This window comes from Xyrauchen texanus, chromosome 21 (genome assembly GCF_025860055.1).
Source record: "Xyrauchen texanus isolate HMW12.3.18 chromosome 21, RBS_HiC_50CHRs, whole genome shotgun sequence".
NCBI classification, from domain to species: Eukaryota; Metazoa; Chordata; class Actinopteri; order Cypriniformes; family Catostomidae; genus Xyrauchen; species Xyrauchen texanus.
The window spans coordinates 4,609,349-4,623,957 of NC_068296.1; the positions used below are offsets into that span (position 1 = coordinate 4,609,349).

At 39.1% G+C, this 14,609-nt stretch overlaps 1 protein-coding gene across 1 annotated transcript in view; it reads right to left on the reverse strand.

The window, feature by feature from the left end:
* otogl (otogelin-like) overlaps positions 1–14,609 on the reverse strand; it is an 84,851-nt gene that overhangs the window by 49,540 nt on the left and 20,702 nt on the right. The window contains exons 10-24 of the mRNA XM_052151908.1: positions 13,626–13,732; positions 13,406–13,531; positions 12,809–12,917; positions 9,744–9,790; positions 9,443–9,588; positions 9,238–9,370; positions 7,248–7,425; positions 6,966–7,090; positions 6,237–6,446; positions 4,937–5,102; positions 4,767–4,841; positions 4,490–4,533; positions 3,472–3,646; positions 3,271–3,378; positions 975–1,113 (exon numbers count right to left, since the gene is read on the reverse strand). Of these exons, the coding sequence (XP_052007868.1) occupies positions 975–1,113; positions 3,271–3,378; positions 3,472–3,646; positions 4,490–4,533; positions 4,767–4,841; positions 4,937–5,102; positions 6,237–6,446; positions 6,966–7,090; positions 7,248–7,425; positions 9,238–9,370; positions 9,443–9,588; positions 9,744–9,790; positions 12,809–12,917; positions 13,406–13,531; positions 13,626–13,732 (1,888 nt within the window). The remainder of the gene's footprint in view (positions 1–974; positions 1,114–3,270; positions 3,379–3,471; positions 3,647–4,489; positions 4,534–4,766; positions 4,842–4,936; positions 5,103–6,236; positions 6,447–6,965; positions 7,091–7,247; positions 7,426–9,237; positions 9,371–9,442; positions 9,589–9,743; positions 9,791–12,808; positions 12,918–13,405; positions 13,532–13,625; positions 13,733–14,609) is intronic.

Consider the following 14,609-nt stretch of genomic DNA (forward strand, 5'->3'; position numbering starts at 1 on the left):
CTGTGGTGGTACCATGGTACAATGATAAATAAAATTGTACTGGATGAATACCTTATTAATATACACCATATTACAGGGTACTTTAAGGAATTCCATGGTATCACCATGGTATATGGTACCATGTCCAAAAATAATTATTGTAGTGTATAATCATGTCATATGTCCAAAAAAACACATTTATTTACTGCCAAAAGCTGAAGTAGAAGGTGGCCGATATAATGCTTATATATTATTTCACATGTACTGTACATATTAAATAATTTTATGTTGTAAAATGAGAATTACATCAGCACTTCTGTAGCATAATATTGACTTAAAATTCACCAGAATATATTTATTATAAAAATACTCATTAAATATATGGGCTTTTCTTCAACTTTTCCAGTAAAATCCTGTTAAAGCATTTTTCACACTATCACTAGTCTGTTTAATTTCTCTACTAGCAATTTATGTATATGCATGACAGGAGATTTATATAAGATTTGTAATTTGTTTTCTGAAAATCTCAAATTCTGTAATGTGTTGGAAAGAACACTGATGAACAGGGGCGGACTGGCCATTGGGAGAACCGGGACTTTTCCCGATGGGCCAGCCCCGAAACAGGGCCAAAAGGGCCGCCCGCGATAAGCTGGAATGGGCCGCAGCGTTATGCAAAACGGGCCACAAAATGGTGCCGCGATATGCAGAAAAAGACAGCTAAGGTGGATGAGGACTCTCCATAGACATAATGATTTTTATACTGTATGAACGATAGATTCTATCCCCTAACCCTCACATGCTTTCTGCATTTATACATTTTCAATAAAACATCGTTTAATATGTTTTTTAAATGATTTGAATTATGGGGACACCACATTTATAGCATAATACTCTTGTAATTACCAGTTTGTAACCTACAAAAGGAAAAAGTCCTTGTAAACCACTTAAACCTGCCAACCCACACACACACACACACACACACAAACAGGAAGTACCTTCACCAGATACACCTGGCAGTCGCTGACATAATCGTATTCCAGACCATCAAATGTATGATAATGACGGTCACTGTATATGGTACACACCGCCGGACATGGTGAGTATGTGCAGTTAAAGAAACCACGATGACACACACTGGAGAGAGAGAGACAGAGAGACCACATCTAAAGGCTTATAGTTGAATGCATGAAATTATTTTTGCTGACAAATATGGACCCACTCTATATTAAGTGTCTTTAGCTATTACACTGTATACTTAAGCATTTGCTAGATTCTACTTATTACGTACTGTACATTCGTGCTGTTGCATTGTACTTACATTTAAAGTACCTGCATTCAATTGCATCTGTAGTTCCACCAATAACCTGATCCCTAAACAAAACCCTAATCTAACCCCTAATTTAACCCTACACCTAAACCTACCTGTACCTCAACCTCAGAGGCAGCAAATGTTAATCTTGTGAGAATCTTGCAGAACAACATGTAGTTACATAATAAACACATTGTATTGTATGTATTTTAATGCTAGTACATTGCAGTTAAAGACACCTAATATAAAGTGGGACCACACATATAAACTTAATGTAGCAACACTACTACCGTCACAAAATTTTTCAGTAGCGTGACAGCAGCTTAGCTTGACTTTAACTACTTAAATTATAAGAATCGTGTAGCTTGGGAAACTACAGCCGTGGCCAAAAGTATTGGCAGTGACATAAATGTATGTGTTTTGCAAAGTTTCCTGCTTCAGTATTTGTAGATTATTGTTTCACATGTTTCTATGGTATACTGGAAAACAATGATAAGCATTTCATTAGTTTTAAAGGCATTTATTGGCAAAAACACTGCCTGTCTAACAGTGTTGACCCTTGTTCCTCATAACCTCTGCAATTCGCTCTGGCATGCTGGATATCAGCTTCTGGTCAATCCTGACTGATGATCCATTCTTGCCTTATTAGTGCTCAGAATTGATCACAATTTGTGGGCTTCTGTTTGTCCACTCGCCTTTTGAGGATTGACCACAGGTTCTCTATGGATTAAGATCCGGGGTGTCCTGGCCACGGATCCAAAATTTAAATGTAACGACTTCATTATCACTCTTGCCTTGTGACATGGCACTCCATTATGCTGGAAAATGCACGGATCATCACCAAATTGCTCCTGGATCGTTGGGAGAAGTTGCTCTTGCAGGACATTTTGATACCATTCTTTATTCATGGCAGTGTTTTTGGGCAGAATTGTGAGAGAGCCCACTCCCTGTGATGAAGAGCATCCCCACACATGGATGGTCACAGGATGCTTCACTGTTGGCACAACACATCGATTTTCCAGATGTCCCAATTGGAAGGGGGCTTAATCATAGAAAATATCTTTGCACCAGTCTTCTGCTGTCCAATTGTACTTCCTGCAGATTTTCAGTCTGATGTATTTCTTGGAGAGAAGTGGCTTATTTGCTGCCCTTCTTGACACCAGGCCATTGTCCAAAAGTCTTCGCCTCACTGTGTGTGCAGATGCACCTGCACCAACCTGCTGCCAATATTGAGCAAGTTCTGCACTGGAGGTGACACGATTCCGCAGCTGACTCCTCAGGAGGAGACGGTCCTGGTGCCTGCTGGACACTCTGGGACGTCCTGAAGCCTTCTTCACTGTAGTTGAACCTCTCTCCTTGAAGTTCTTGATGATCCGGTAAATGGTTCTTTCAGGTGCAATATTCTTTGCAGCAATTTCCTTGCATGTGAGGTCATTTTGATGCAAAGCGATGATGGCTGCACCTCTTTCTTTAGAGGTAACCATTGCTAACAAGAACACAATGATTGGAAGCACTTCTTCCCTCCTTTTATAGCAATCAGTCTGCTCTTATCATCCAATCAGTATGATAGAGTGATTTCACCTGACTAGTACTCGTTCACATTTTCCCAGGTGCTGCTGATATGATTCGTGAAATGATGTTGGCTGGTTATTTTGTGCCAGGACCACAAAACAGTGAAATTTGGGTTTTTGTTATAAAGTTCCTTTTTTTTGGCCAATGAAGCTTTTTGCAATTATTTAAAATGCATCTGATCACGCTGCACAACAATCTAGAAACAATGTAAACCAATACTACAACAACTGAAGCAGAAACATTTACGAAACACAAAATGTATGTCACTGCCATTACTTTTGGCCATGGCTGTACAGTTTCAAAGTAGCTTCTCAGCACTGGTAGTATAAAGAATGAGTAGGTGTGTCCAAACAATTGACTGGAAGTGAATGCATATAGATGCAAAACCAACACATTTAATACACACTGACCAGCGATAGCACGGAGTGTCCACTGCCTCTCCAGGGAGATACTCTAGACCGAGCCATGCACAGGGGCAGTTCTCTGGGTAATAGCAGTCTCCATTATGAGCAAATAGCCTGCAATAATTAAAAAACATGGTGTAATATTACAAATTCTGGTATCAATAGACATGCATGCTTCTCAAAATATGCCAAGATGAAAGTGATTACCCAACAGGACATCCACATCCTGGAACACATGGGGTCATCGGAGGGCAGGTGAGGTTCAGCATCAGATTTCGACAGGTAAGCTCACAGGCCACGCCCACACTTGAGGGTCCCAGCCCACTTTGAGCCCTGCAGCTGTGGTAGACTTTACCATTGGGACAGTCTCCTCTGTCAGGCTCTGAAAAGAAGGGATGGTGGGGAAGAGAGAATGGTTGAGAAAAAAAACAAAAGAGTATAAAATACACCTTAAGTAGTGTTTGCCCATGTAAAAGGCAAAGTAATGATGCTAGGGTGTCGATAGTGGTTGTCAGGGAATGGTTATGCGGTTGCTAAGGTGTTTGTGGTTGCTAGGTTGTACTGGGGGTGGTTTCTACATGTAGGTTGTTGCTTACTGTCCCAATTCATAGGAGCCCACCCCCAAGTCGCTCTGATATTTGATTTGATGATACTTACAACATTATTGAGTTGGGGCTCATTTTTGGCGGGTTATAGGCAGAACTGTGAAGTTTAATTTTATAAAAGCATCAATAAATCAACATTATGCCAAAAATGCTATCAATTGAGCTTAACTTGTATTGAACCCGAAATAATATATTTAATTAGGAATATTAATTTAGCCAGATAATTAAGCCATATATGACCGGTGAGCAATGCTTTACTCTTTTCTTATAGAAAAGGATCTAGAAAGAGTGAAAACTCTAAAGTTGAAAAATGTCTAGAAAAGAAAAAAGTGGATTTTATTGTCTCCTCCCACCAGACTCTCTCTCTCTCTCTCTCTCTCTCTCTCTCTCTCTCTCTCTCTCTCTCTCTCTCTCTCTCTCTGTGTGTGTGTGTGTGTATATCAAGAGTTCAGATCTGTCCAGCATTCACTGCGCACAATGCTTTACCTCTGAGGAATTTACTGTTGACCCTTCAAGATGGATTTTTTTTTTCCAGAGGCAGATAGAGATGAAAGGGAATAAAGGGTGAGCGACTGATAAAATAAAACAAAGTAAAATTAAAAAGAGGAGTAAAGGTTTACCTCTTTCCTCAGGCACACACTCCATGCGACCATTTGTGCAGAGACTGAGAAGAAATCAAACACAATTATATTACCCAACATCAATAATCCACAAATAAAATAGTTCATTAAGATTGAAAATTTTAAATAACTAAACATGACATTAATTTCCTTAAAGTTACTTCACATGAGTTCTATTGCTAAATGTGTTGTATGTGAGCTACCCACAAAGGCCACAGTCTCCAATAGTAAAACTAATTAAAGTGTGTTTACCAAAAATCGTCTCATTTCCACTTACCATGGTCCAGAGGAGCTAAAAGAAACTTCTCCAGGTTGAAATACTGAGCCCATGAAATAACAGTGACACTGGGAGCTAAAGACACCAGACACCCAATTAGGAACATGAAAACATATCCTTTTACATGCTAGTATTGTGAACTTATCAGGCGAATGTGTATTCAGACATACAGCAACACACAGCGCTGGCGAGCGTGATCGTAGAATGTTCCATCATTGCAGCTGCATCCTTCAGCACAATCACCATCACACACTTCACCACTGCTGATTGATTGACAGGTCCTCCTGCATGCTGATGTGCATGGGTGATACATCATTCCACCTAAACACACAATCCCTACACACACACACATACATACAAGATATAATGAATGATTATTATATTAGACAGAGACAGATAGAATGATTGCTCATTGGCTGGATGGATGGATGGATGGATGGATGGATGGATGGATGGATGGATGGATGGATTGAGAGATGAATGGATGGACAGAGAGATGGAGGGATTATAGAGAATTGATTGATGGATAGAGAGATGAATGGATGGATGGATAGACAGATGGAAAGATGGATAGATGGATGATAGATATATAGATGGATGGATGATAGAGAGTTAGAAGGATGGATGGATGGATGGATGATAGAGAGATGGATGAATGGAAGGATAGATAGAGAGATGGATGGATGGATATAGAGATGGAGGGATGGTAGAGATGGAAAGATGGATAGATGGATGGATGATAGATATATGGATGGATGGATAGAGAGCTAGAAGGATGGATGGATGATAGAGAGATGGATGAATGGATGGATAGATAGAGAGATGGATGGATGAAAAGATGGATGAATGGATGGATGGAGAGATGGATAAATGGATGGATGTGAAATGGATGGATAGAGAGATGGATGCATGGATGGAATAATAAATGGATGGATAGAGAGATGATGGATGGATGGCTGGATGAATGGAAAGACGGATGGATGGATGGATGGCTGGATGATATAGGGATAGATGGATGAATGGATGGACAGATAGAGAGATGGATGGATGGATGGATGGATGGGTAGAGAATGGATGGATAGAGAGCTGAATGGATGGATAGACAGATGAAAGATGGATAGATGGATGGATGATAGAGATAAGGATGGATGGATAGAGAGCTAGAAGGATGGATGGATGATAGAGAGATGGATGAATGGATGATAGATAGAGAGATGGATGGATGGATAGACAGAAAGATGGATGGATGGATTGATGGATGGATGGAAGGATGGAGAGACAGACAGACAGACAGACAGACAGAAGGATGGATGATAGGCAGATAGAGAGATGGATGGATGTATGGATAGATATGGATGGACAGACAGACAAATAGATGGGCACTTGTAATTATACAAGAACACAGAAAAAAACAGAAGACAGTATTAAGGCTGAATTGCAAATATATTAACAAAAGAAAAATCAACGAACCACACTCAGAGACATGCGCTCTGAAGTTGATGATGACACCATGTTTGGCGCAGATGTAGGCATAGTGTGACAGTGCAGTACAAAGGCAGGTGCTGCCACATCGACAGGCCTGGTATCGGCATTGCTGGTGGTACACACTGGGACTCACGTAGGTATGGCACGGTGCAAACTCTTCCCCCAATAGCACGTCACACTGCGTCGCATAAAACACTGAAACATACAGTGTCACATGATGGTCTTTACAGATTAGGCAGAGTGAAAATGTAAGAATTGATCATGTAACCAGCTTGATTTGCAGTGGTTTGTCAGTGATCAATTCCACTACAAAGCCTTTGAAAAATAAATGATCTAATTATGCTAACATCAAGCTAACAATAATATGTAATAATAATTAGCATGCAACTCAGGTTAAGGTACTGTAGTTCAACCAAAGATAAAAGTTCCGTCATTATTTACTTAAACTCATGTTGTTTCAAATCATATGTCTTTCTTTCATAAGTGCAAAACAAAAGCAGATTTTTAAAATGAATCTCCTGGAAAATCTTTTCAATAAAATAACAGTTGATAGTGACTCACTTTAAACCTTAAAAAGGACACAAATGTATTATAAAAGTAGTCCAAGAGTTTCACTGAAAAACTAATTACATTTTGGGTTGTTTCTCAATGTATGCCTTCTGAAGACTTGAAAAAAAAAAACAATTGTAAAAAGCAAAGGGGTTACATGTGTACCATTTTGTTGGTTCATTTCACAGGGGTCTATAATGGGAATGTTGACAGGGCTTGTGCACGCTGAAGACACTTTCCAGGCATTGACGTGCAGCTGTGGCGTTCCTTCGATCATTCCAGCAGGAGAACTAGAGGTTGAAAACACATTTACTCACACAGCAACACGGGTTTAAGCACACATCTACATTGTAAGTCATACTAAAAAAATTTTGCATTAGCATTTTATAATCTTCTAGGGTTTATTTGTTGACACTTATAGAGGTACAAGGTTTTGGAGAGTCTCACAGGAAGTCATCCCGCAGGTTGCCGTTGAAGGTTCCACAGAGGCCGAGCGTGGAGCCCATCCATGTGCTGTCCAGCTGCAGGTAGATCCGTCCACCCCGCCAGTCATACTGAAACCTCAGTCCAAACACAGAGCGAAGACCCACAAACAGCGACGTCAGTCGACGTATGTTCACCATGTCTACAAAAACAAAGATATGTGTTTATTTGTATGATACTGCATAAATGAATACAACTTAATCTCTTGAATTCACTTTCACACATTCATGAGTGCTGCAATGTGGAGAGATCATATGGCAAACCAGGACAATCCCCCCGGAGCAACCTGGCGTTAAGTGCCTTGCTCAAGGACACAATGGTGGTGACGTAGTGGGCTAAAGCACATAACTGGTAATCAGAAGGTCACTGGTTCGATCCCCACAGCCACCACCATTGTGTCCTTGAGCAAGGCACTTAACTCCAGGTGGCTCGGGGGGATTGTCCCTGTAATAAGTGCACTGTAAGTCGCTTTGGATAAAAGCATCTGCCAAATGCATAAATGTAAATGTAAATAATCCTCTGTAAGTGGAAGCTTTCATTTTCTTCGCCACTTGGTGTAGGTGCAAAATAAACAGTGCACCTTTAATTCTATATTATGCATATTTTTGTGTAATAACTATGTGTAACTTTATATTTTAATGCACGTATATCTTCTGTTTTTTCCCCCATTTTTATGTTTTGTTTTAGAACTGATGTTCTTTTTACAATTCTTCCAACAATTTTTATTATAATGTCTTGATCTCAACTTTTACCATCATTTTAACTAATTTAATTGACTTCTTACCAATTTTTCACTTTTTGCATCATTGTATTTCTTAAAGCTTTGTAATAAGTAAGCTTCCAGAACCCGATTGTTGCGCTCTATTCTTTCAACAATTGTAATGATAATTTCTTGATATCACATTTCACCAGCATTTAAAATTATTTCATTTAAATATTTTCAAATGTTTCATTTTTATTGTATTGTTGTTATTATTTGATAAGCATTTAATCTACAAAGCAGGTATAAAAGGCTTATAAAAGGTTATAAAAAGTAGTTAAAGGAATAGTTCACCCAAAAATAACATTTAATTTAATCTCCCTCATGCCATCCCAGATGTGTAGGACTTTCATTCTTCTGCTGAAAACAAACATAGTTTTTTTAAAAAATATCTCAGCTCTGTAGGTCCATACAATGCAAGCAAATGGTGGCCAGAACTCTGAAGCTCCAAAAAGCACATAAAGGCAGCACGAACGACTCATAGTTCATACGACTCCAGTGGTTAAATCTATGTTTAAATTTGAGATTATCCTAGATGTCGGTCGGCTGTTGCTCAGGTGGTAGAGTGGGTCGGCCACCAATCGCAGGGTTGCCGGTTCAATTCCCGGCCCACACGACTCCACATGCCGAAGTGTCCTTGGGCAAGACGCTGGACCCCAAGTTGCTCCCAATGGCAGGCTAGCACCTTACATAGCAGCTCTGCTGTCTGGTGTGTGAATGAGACACAGTGTAAAGCACTTTGAATACCGTTAAGGTTAAAAAAGCGCTATATGAGAGCAGATTTTACTCTAAATCTTTACTTTCACTTCACATTTTCTGAAAGTGAAAGTGGATATTTATAGTAAAAAATTAATTAAATATGTATCTGTTTCTCACCCAAAGTGATTGCATCACTTAAGAAGACATAAATTAAACCACTGGAGTTGTATGAATTACTTATATGCTGCCTTTATGTCATTTTTGGAGCTTGAAAGGTCTGGTCACCATTCACTTGCATTCAAAGGACCTTGAGAGCTGAGATATTCTTCTAAAAATCTTTGTGTTCAGTAGAAGAAAGAAAGTCATACATACCTGGAATGGCATGATGGTGAGTAAATGATGAGAGAATTTAAATTTTTGGGTGAGCTTTCCCTTTAAAAAACAATAAAGCACGCCATTAGAGATGTAACACCGATTTATAACATTTGTTGTTACCATCAGAGTAGGGCAGGTTAACAGCCATACTGGCCCCAATGACAACTTCCCCTTCTTTGGTGAGAGTGACCTGTCTGCTGACGTCCTCATCCACCACCAGAGCCACTGTGTGAATGCATGAGTGCTCCTGAGACTGAAAAACAACAGACTCCATCAAACACACATAAAACACTTGAAATAACACACTCCAACAAACACCCCTTACCTCTCCGCAGGCTGTGTACTGTAACGTGACAGTAAACTTGGTGTTGCCGCGACTCTTCACCAGCACGTATTGACAAGAGCCCGTGTGCATGAAGATCCGCCCATCAAATGTGGTCACGTGTGCGTCACCCATTACAGTGCACTCCACTGGTAATTAAAAATAATTATTTAACTCTATGAAAAACATATTTCATTTGAAGGTTATTCAAAACATTGTGGTTAAACAACCTGATTGTTGAGATAAACTGATAAGAATCACACACAAAATAGTTTCCCAATGCTTTTGATATGTAGAGTTTTACCTGTGCAATTATTCTCAGTGCAGTTCCACACACCTCCCATACAGACACTGAAAATGCAATTCACATAAGATTGAGTCACCCATGAGTTCCATACATCAGTTTCACTTGTTAGGAAAGAGAGTCTTCTATAGAGTGCAACTTTTTGAGCCATCTTGTTCCGGAAGTTCATAAAATGAGTTCTAAACCATAAAACATACCAACCAGCTCTGAGGTGAATCACAACATTACAAACTTTGATTTGAAGCAAAAATGGATATGAAAATAAGACAAAAACGCAAAGGTTCATGACTTTAACGTCTTTAATGAGGGAATGACCTAAAATTCCATGAAGCATTGCGAATGTCACAATCAAATTAAAAACAATGTAAAAAAAATGACTCCCAGAATGTGGAGGCTCATGCTACTCTTCACGATCCACGCATAATTTACCACACGCCCCAATGAGAGCGAGAACTACTAATCACGACCATGCTCCTCATTGCCCCATGTGACTATACCCTCCCTAGCAACCAGGCCAATTTGGTTGCTTGGGAGACCTGGCTGGAGTCACTCAACACACCCTGAATTCGAACTCGTGACTCCAGTGTTGGTAGTCAGCGTCAATACTCGTTGAGCTACCCAGGCCCCCGATGCTTGCCTTTATTTATTCAAAGTATAGTTTATTCCTAACTCTGTTTTATAAATGTTATATTGTTTTTCCAGCTGAAGTTTGTGCAGTATAATTAATATATGATTATCTCAAAAAAATGAATGCCCTCTAATGTGGCTGGTTGAACAGATTCTTCATTTGATATGAACTTTATAATTTAGGTTTCACGGATTCAGTACAAGCATCGATAAATTGTATTCAGTTGATAACGTTATAGTCAATGTTAATGCTGTTAAACCTATAAATAAACACATCGCGGGCAGATCTGTACACAACACAATGGTGGAAAAAATAGCCCTGCCAACTGTTGTTACTTGCAAATCTTTATTAGCTTAAAGCATTTTGGTCAAAGACCTTTTTCAGGCATTCATTCATCTGAAGATTCATCCAGCTGCAAGGGAAGTATATCACTGCTACCATCATAATTTACCCGAGAAGTTTCACCAATGATGCTGGCGATGCATTCAACTGAACCAGAAAAGATGGTGGCCATACTCCTCCCAGCATGAACTGAACACTTGTTACACTAAAGCTTCATGTCAAACCAATTTTCTTGACTCCACATGATTCACAAAATGATCTACGATGGCACCCAGAACATGTGATGACAGTAAGTTCCTCACTTTCTTTGATACCGAACACACTAGTGTGCTTGTTAAATAAAAAATGTACAATATGATGCACTTAAGTCATAAAAAACGATTTCATTATTGTTCAGCATAGATGTAAAAAGTTTCCTATTCTCATTTACTAGAGTGTCTGATGCCTTCATTATATGGTGTTTTCATGGCCGCGAATTATGATGATTGTGAATGAAAGCGCACACGGCACATCTTTACGAATGTTTGGAATTCACCAACATACACATGCCATTTTGCTAACAAATCTGGAGAGTACGAAGTGTTTGTGAATCCGGAGGAAAGTTTTCTGAAGGTCAATTTTACACACAAATTACTCCACATTTACTGATATATTTATGAAAGTTTAATGAATGAGGCCCATTGTTTGGCATTGGCATGTTGATGTTGTTCAAATAACGCAGACTGATGCTTCAACAGAAGCATATACCATCAATTAACAACCTCAGAGCTCACGGTAGGTCTGTCTTTAAAGATTTATAAGTTATTGTTAATAAAAATGTACTACTGTCCTGTTGCACTCTATTGTTGGATACTGTCCGAGGGGACTAGTATAATAACTGTGGAAAATTCTATAGCTGCTTGTCCTATTCAGGGTGCTGGAGCCTATCCCAGCCACAACACACACAGACATACACATTCACACTCTCACGCACACCTACGGCCAATTTAGGGTCTCCAATTAACTTAACCCACATGTCTTGTTTTTTGGACAGTGGGAGAAACTGGAGAATCTGGAGGAAACCCAAACGAACACGGGGAGAACATGCAAACTCCACACAGAAAGGCCCAGTTGAGCCAGGACTCTAACCCGGGACCTTCTTGCTGTGAGGCAACAGTGCTAACCACTGAGCCACCATGCTACCAAGGATGTCCGATGTGACTAGTGGTTACTAGTGGGAACAAACTCATAAACAGGGTTGAGAGGGTTACTTTTGAAATGTATTCCACTACAGATTCCAGATTACATGCTGTGGAATGTAATTTGTAAAGTATTCCATTAGAATACTCAAGGTCAGTAATGTAATCTAAATACTTTGGATTACTTCTTCAGCACTGGTAGATTTTTTTCACTTATTTTGACTATAAAAACTCTGCCAGTACAGTAAGACAAAATACACATGTTAAAAATACATTCTCTGAAAAACCGAAATATCTTATGAAGTGTTGTTTCTAAAACAAGATAAATCAATCTGATCTTGGTTTAAAGATTTTTACAGGAAAACAATACAAAAAATATTATCAAGAATATGATTTTTGCCCTAATATCAAAGAAAAAATTAATTATGATCCAATGTGAATTTTCTTGATAAAAAAATATGATGGTGTCTGGTAACCTGTGCATGTAAATAGCATTTTAAAGCTGACACTTTACACAAGGTTTATTTCTATTTCTGCTGCTCCAAACTTACTTCAGACGTACTTCTCTGCCCGTATGAATGTTACACATCATAAGAAAGTGTTTCACCGCTGTTCAAATGCACTTTGGATTGCATCATTTATATGGATAAATGTTTTCCATCTGAAAGGACTACATATTAAATGAAACAAATGACAATAAAATGCAAATTAATCTCTTCAGTAATCAAAATACTTTTTGAATGTAACGGTACTCTAATTACCAATGATTTAAATTGTAACTGTAGTGGAATACAGTAACTTATATTTGGTATTTTAAGTACGTATTTCCGTTACATGTATTTTGTTACTCCCCAACCCTGCTCATAAACCATTTTGTGTTTTAGCAGTACAGGAGGTAAAACTGAAATGTTTCTAACCAGACACTGCAGCCCTGCTCCAGTACGTGACCCAGGGGATACGCTGTACCGTGGTACACACAGGGGCACTGAGAGACTGCTATACAGGTCCCATTCTGCAAGATTTGGCCTGAGAGAGGAGAGAGAGGCCATGAGTGTCAGTGTGCATTGCTGTAGTACAGGGGTTACCATTCACTTTGCAATAAGTCATTTGCATTTTGAGGACAGAATGCAAATTCCTCAAATACACATATTTTTCTTTTGATCCAAACATTTATAAATCATCTTCTTTCGGCTGCTCCCGTTAGGGCTTGCAACAGTGGCCCATCCGTGATCCGCATATTTGACTTGGCACAGGTTTTTTATGCTGGATGCCCTTCCTGATGCAACCCCCAGTGGCTGGGGGACTCACACCTACGGGACAATTTAAAGCCTCCAATTCATTCGATCTGCATGTTTTTGTATTTGTGGTGGAAACCGGAAGCACCCAGAGGAAACCCATGTGAACATGGGGAGAACATGCAAATACCCAAACATTTACAAAAATATTTATCCTATTATAACTGTTATAATGCTTCTACTTTTTAAACCATTTCAGCACATGAGTTCAGATCTTACCATCAGGACAGTAACATCCATCCAGACAGTGAAGGTTGGTGCCCAAACACTCCTTCTCAAACGTGCATGTTGGTGGACAGCAGCTGATACAGTCTCTGTGTACAAAGCTGTCCTCACATCCATCCGCTGAAACACAAAAATATGCACAGTTTGTGTCATGTGTATGTGACAACTTTATAATGTGTGGCTTCAAGAGTGATGTCACTGAAAGCAAACTGACCGCATGTGGGAAAACTGTCTCTCCATTCTCTGACGGGGTATCCTACATGCGAACAGGCTCTGGTGTACTCGACCAGAGCCCGGCAAAACGTCTCTTTATCATCTGAACTGGAGAGAAAACATAAAATATTGTGAACAAACCACAGACCACAGGGTAAAAAGTCAATATATAGGCGAGACTGAGGATTTTACTCCAGTGAATATTTCTCAGGACAGGTTTATTTTGGAATGCCAACTTCTGCATAAACACATACCTTGAAGTCTTGGCTACAAAAAAGCTATTGAACATTTTCACAGTTTTTGACCAGGAAAAAATATACAGCTCATTGAAATACCATTGACCTTTTGGATAACTTGACCAATTGTGGTAAGATAAAAATATGACAACATGCCCCAACCTGACTGTCATATCAATACAGATGTATTAAGAACCCAATTAAACCTATGACAACTCGGTCTCCCCTACATACAAAATAAGTCAATATACACAGAAAAATAGGATTATTAATTAAGAATATATAAGACTTTGAATTGAAAGGGCAGTACAGCTGCTCTGGCAATCTGATACTCTTACAACTACACCTTCAATCAACAGCCGGGTCTAAAACTTTTCATAACTCCAACTATTTCATCACTGTAATCAATGTGCACACTCAAATACCTGCACACATGAATGCAAGCATACATACACATACTTGCACACACAAATACATACATGTATGCATTCACAAACACACCCTCTGTCTGCTGCTTGTGCCTTATGCACACTATTTTCATTACTATAATTAATCCTGTAATTATAATCCTAATCCTATTGGAATTGGGATGTGTGGAATGCTGGATATAGGCTAGAGAGAAAAATCAGGAAGGAAAGACGGTAAGAGCAAAAGAGCATGTTGGTTTGAAAAAGTTTAAAACTAAAATAGCATTCATTATAGACAGCACAAAAGGGTTTATTTATTTTTCTAAACTGTTATATTATATA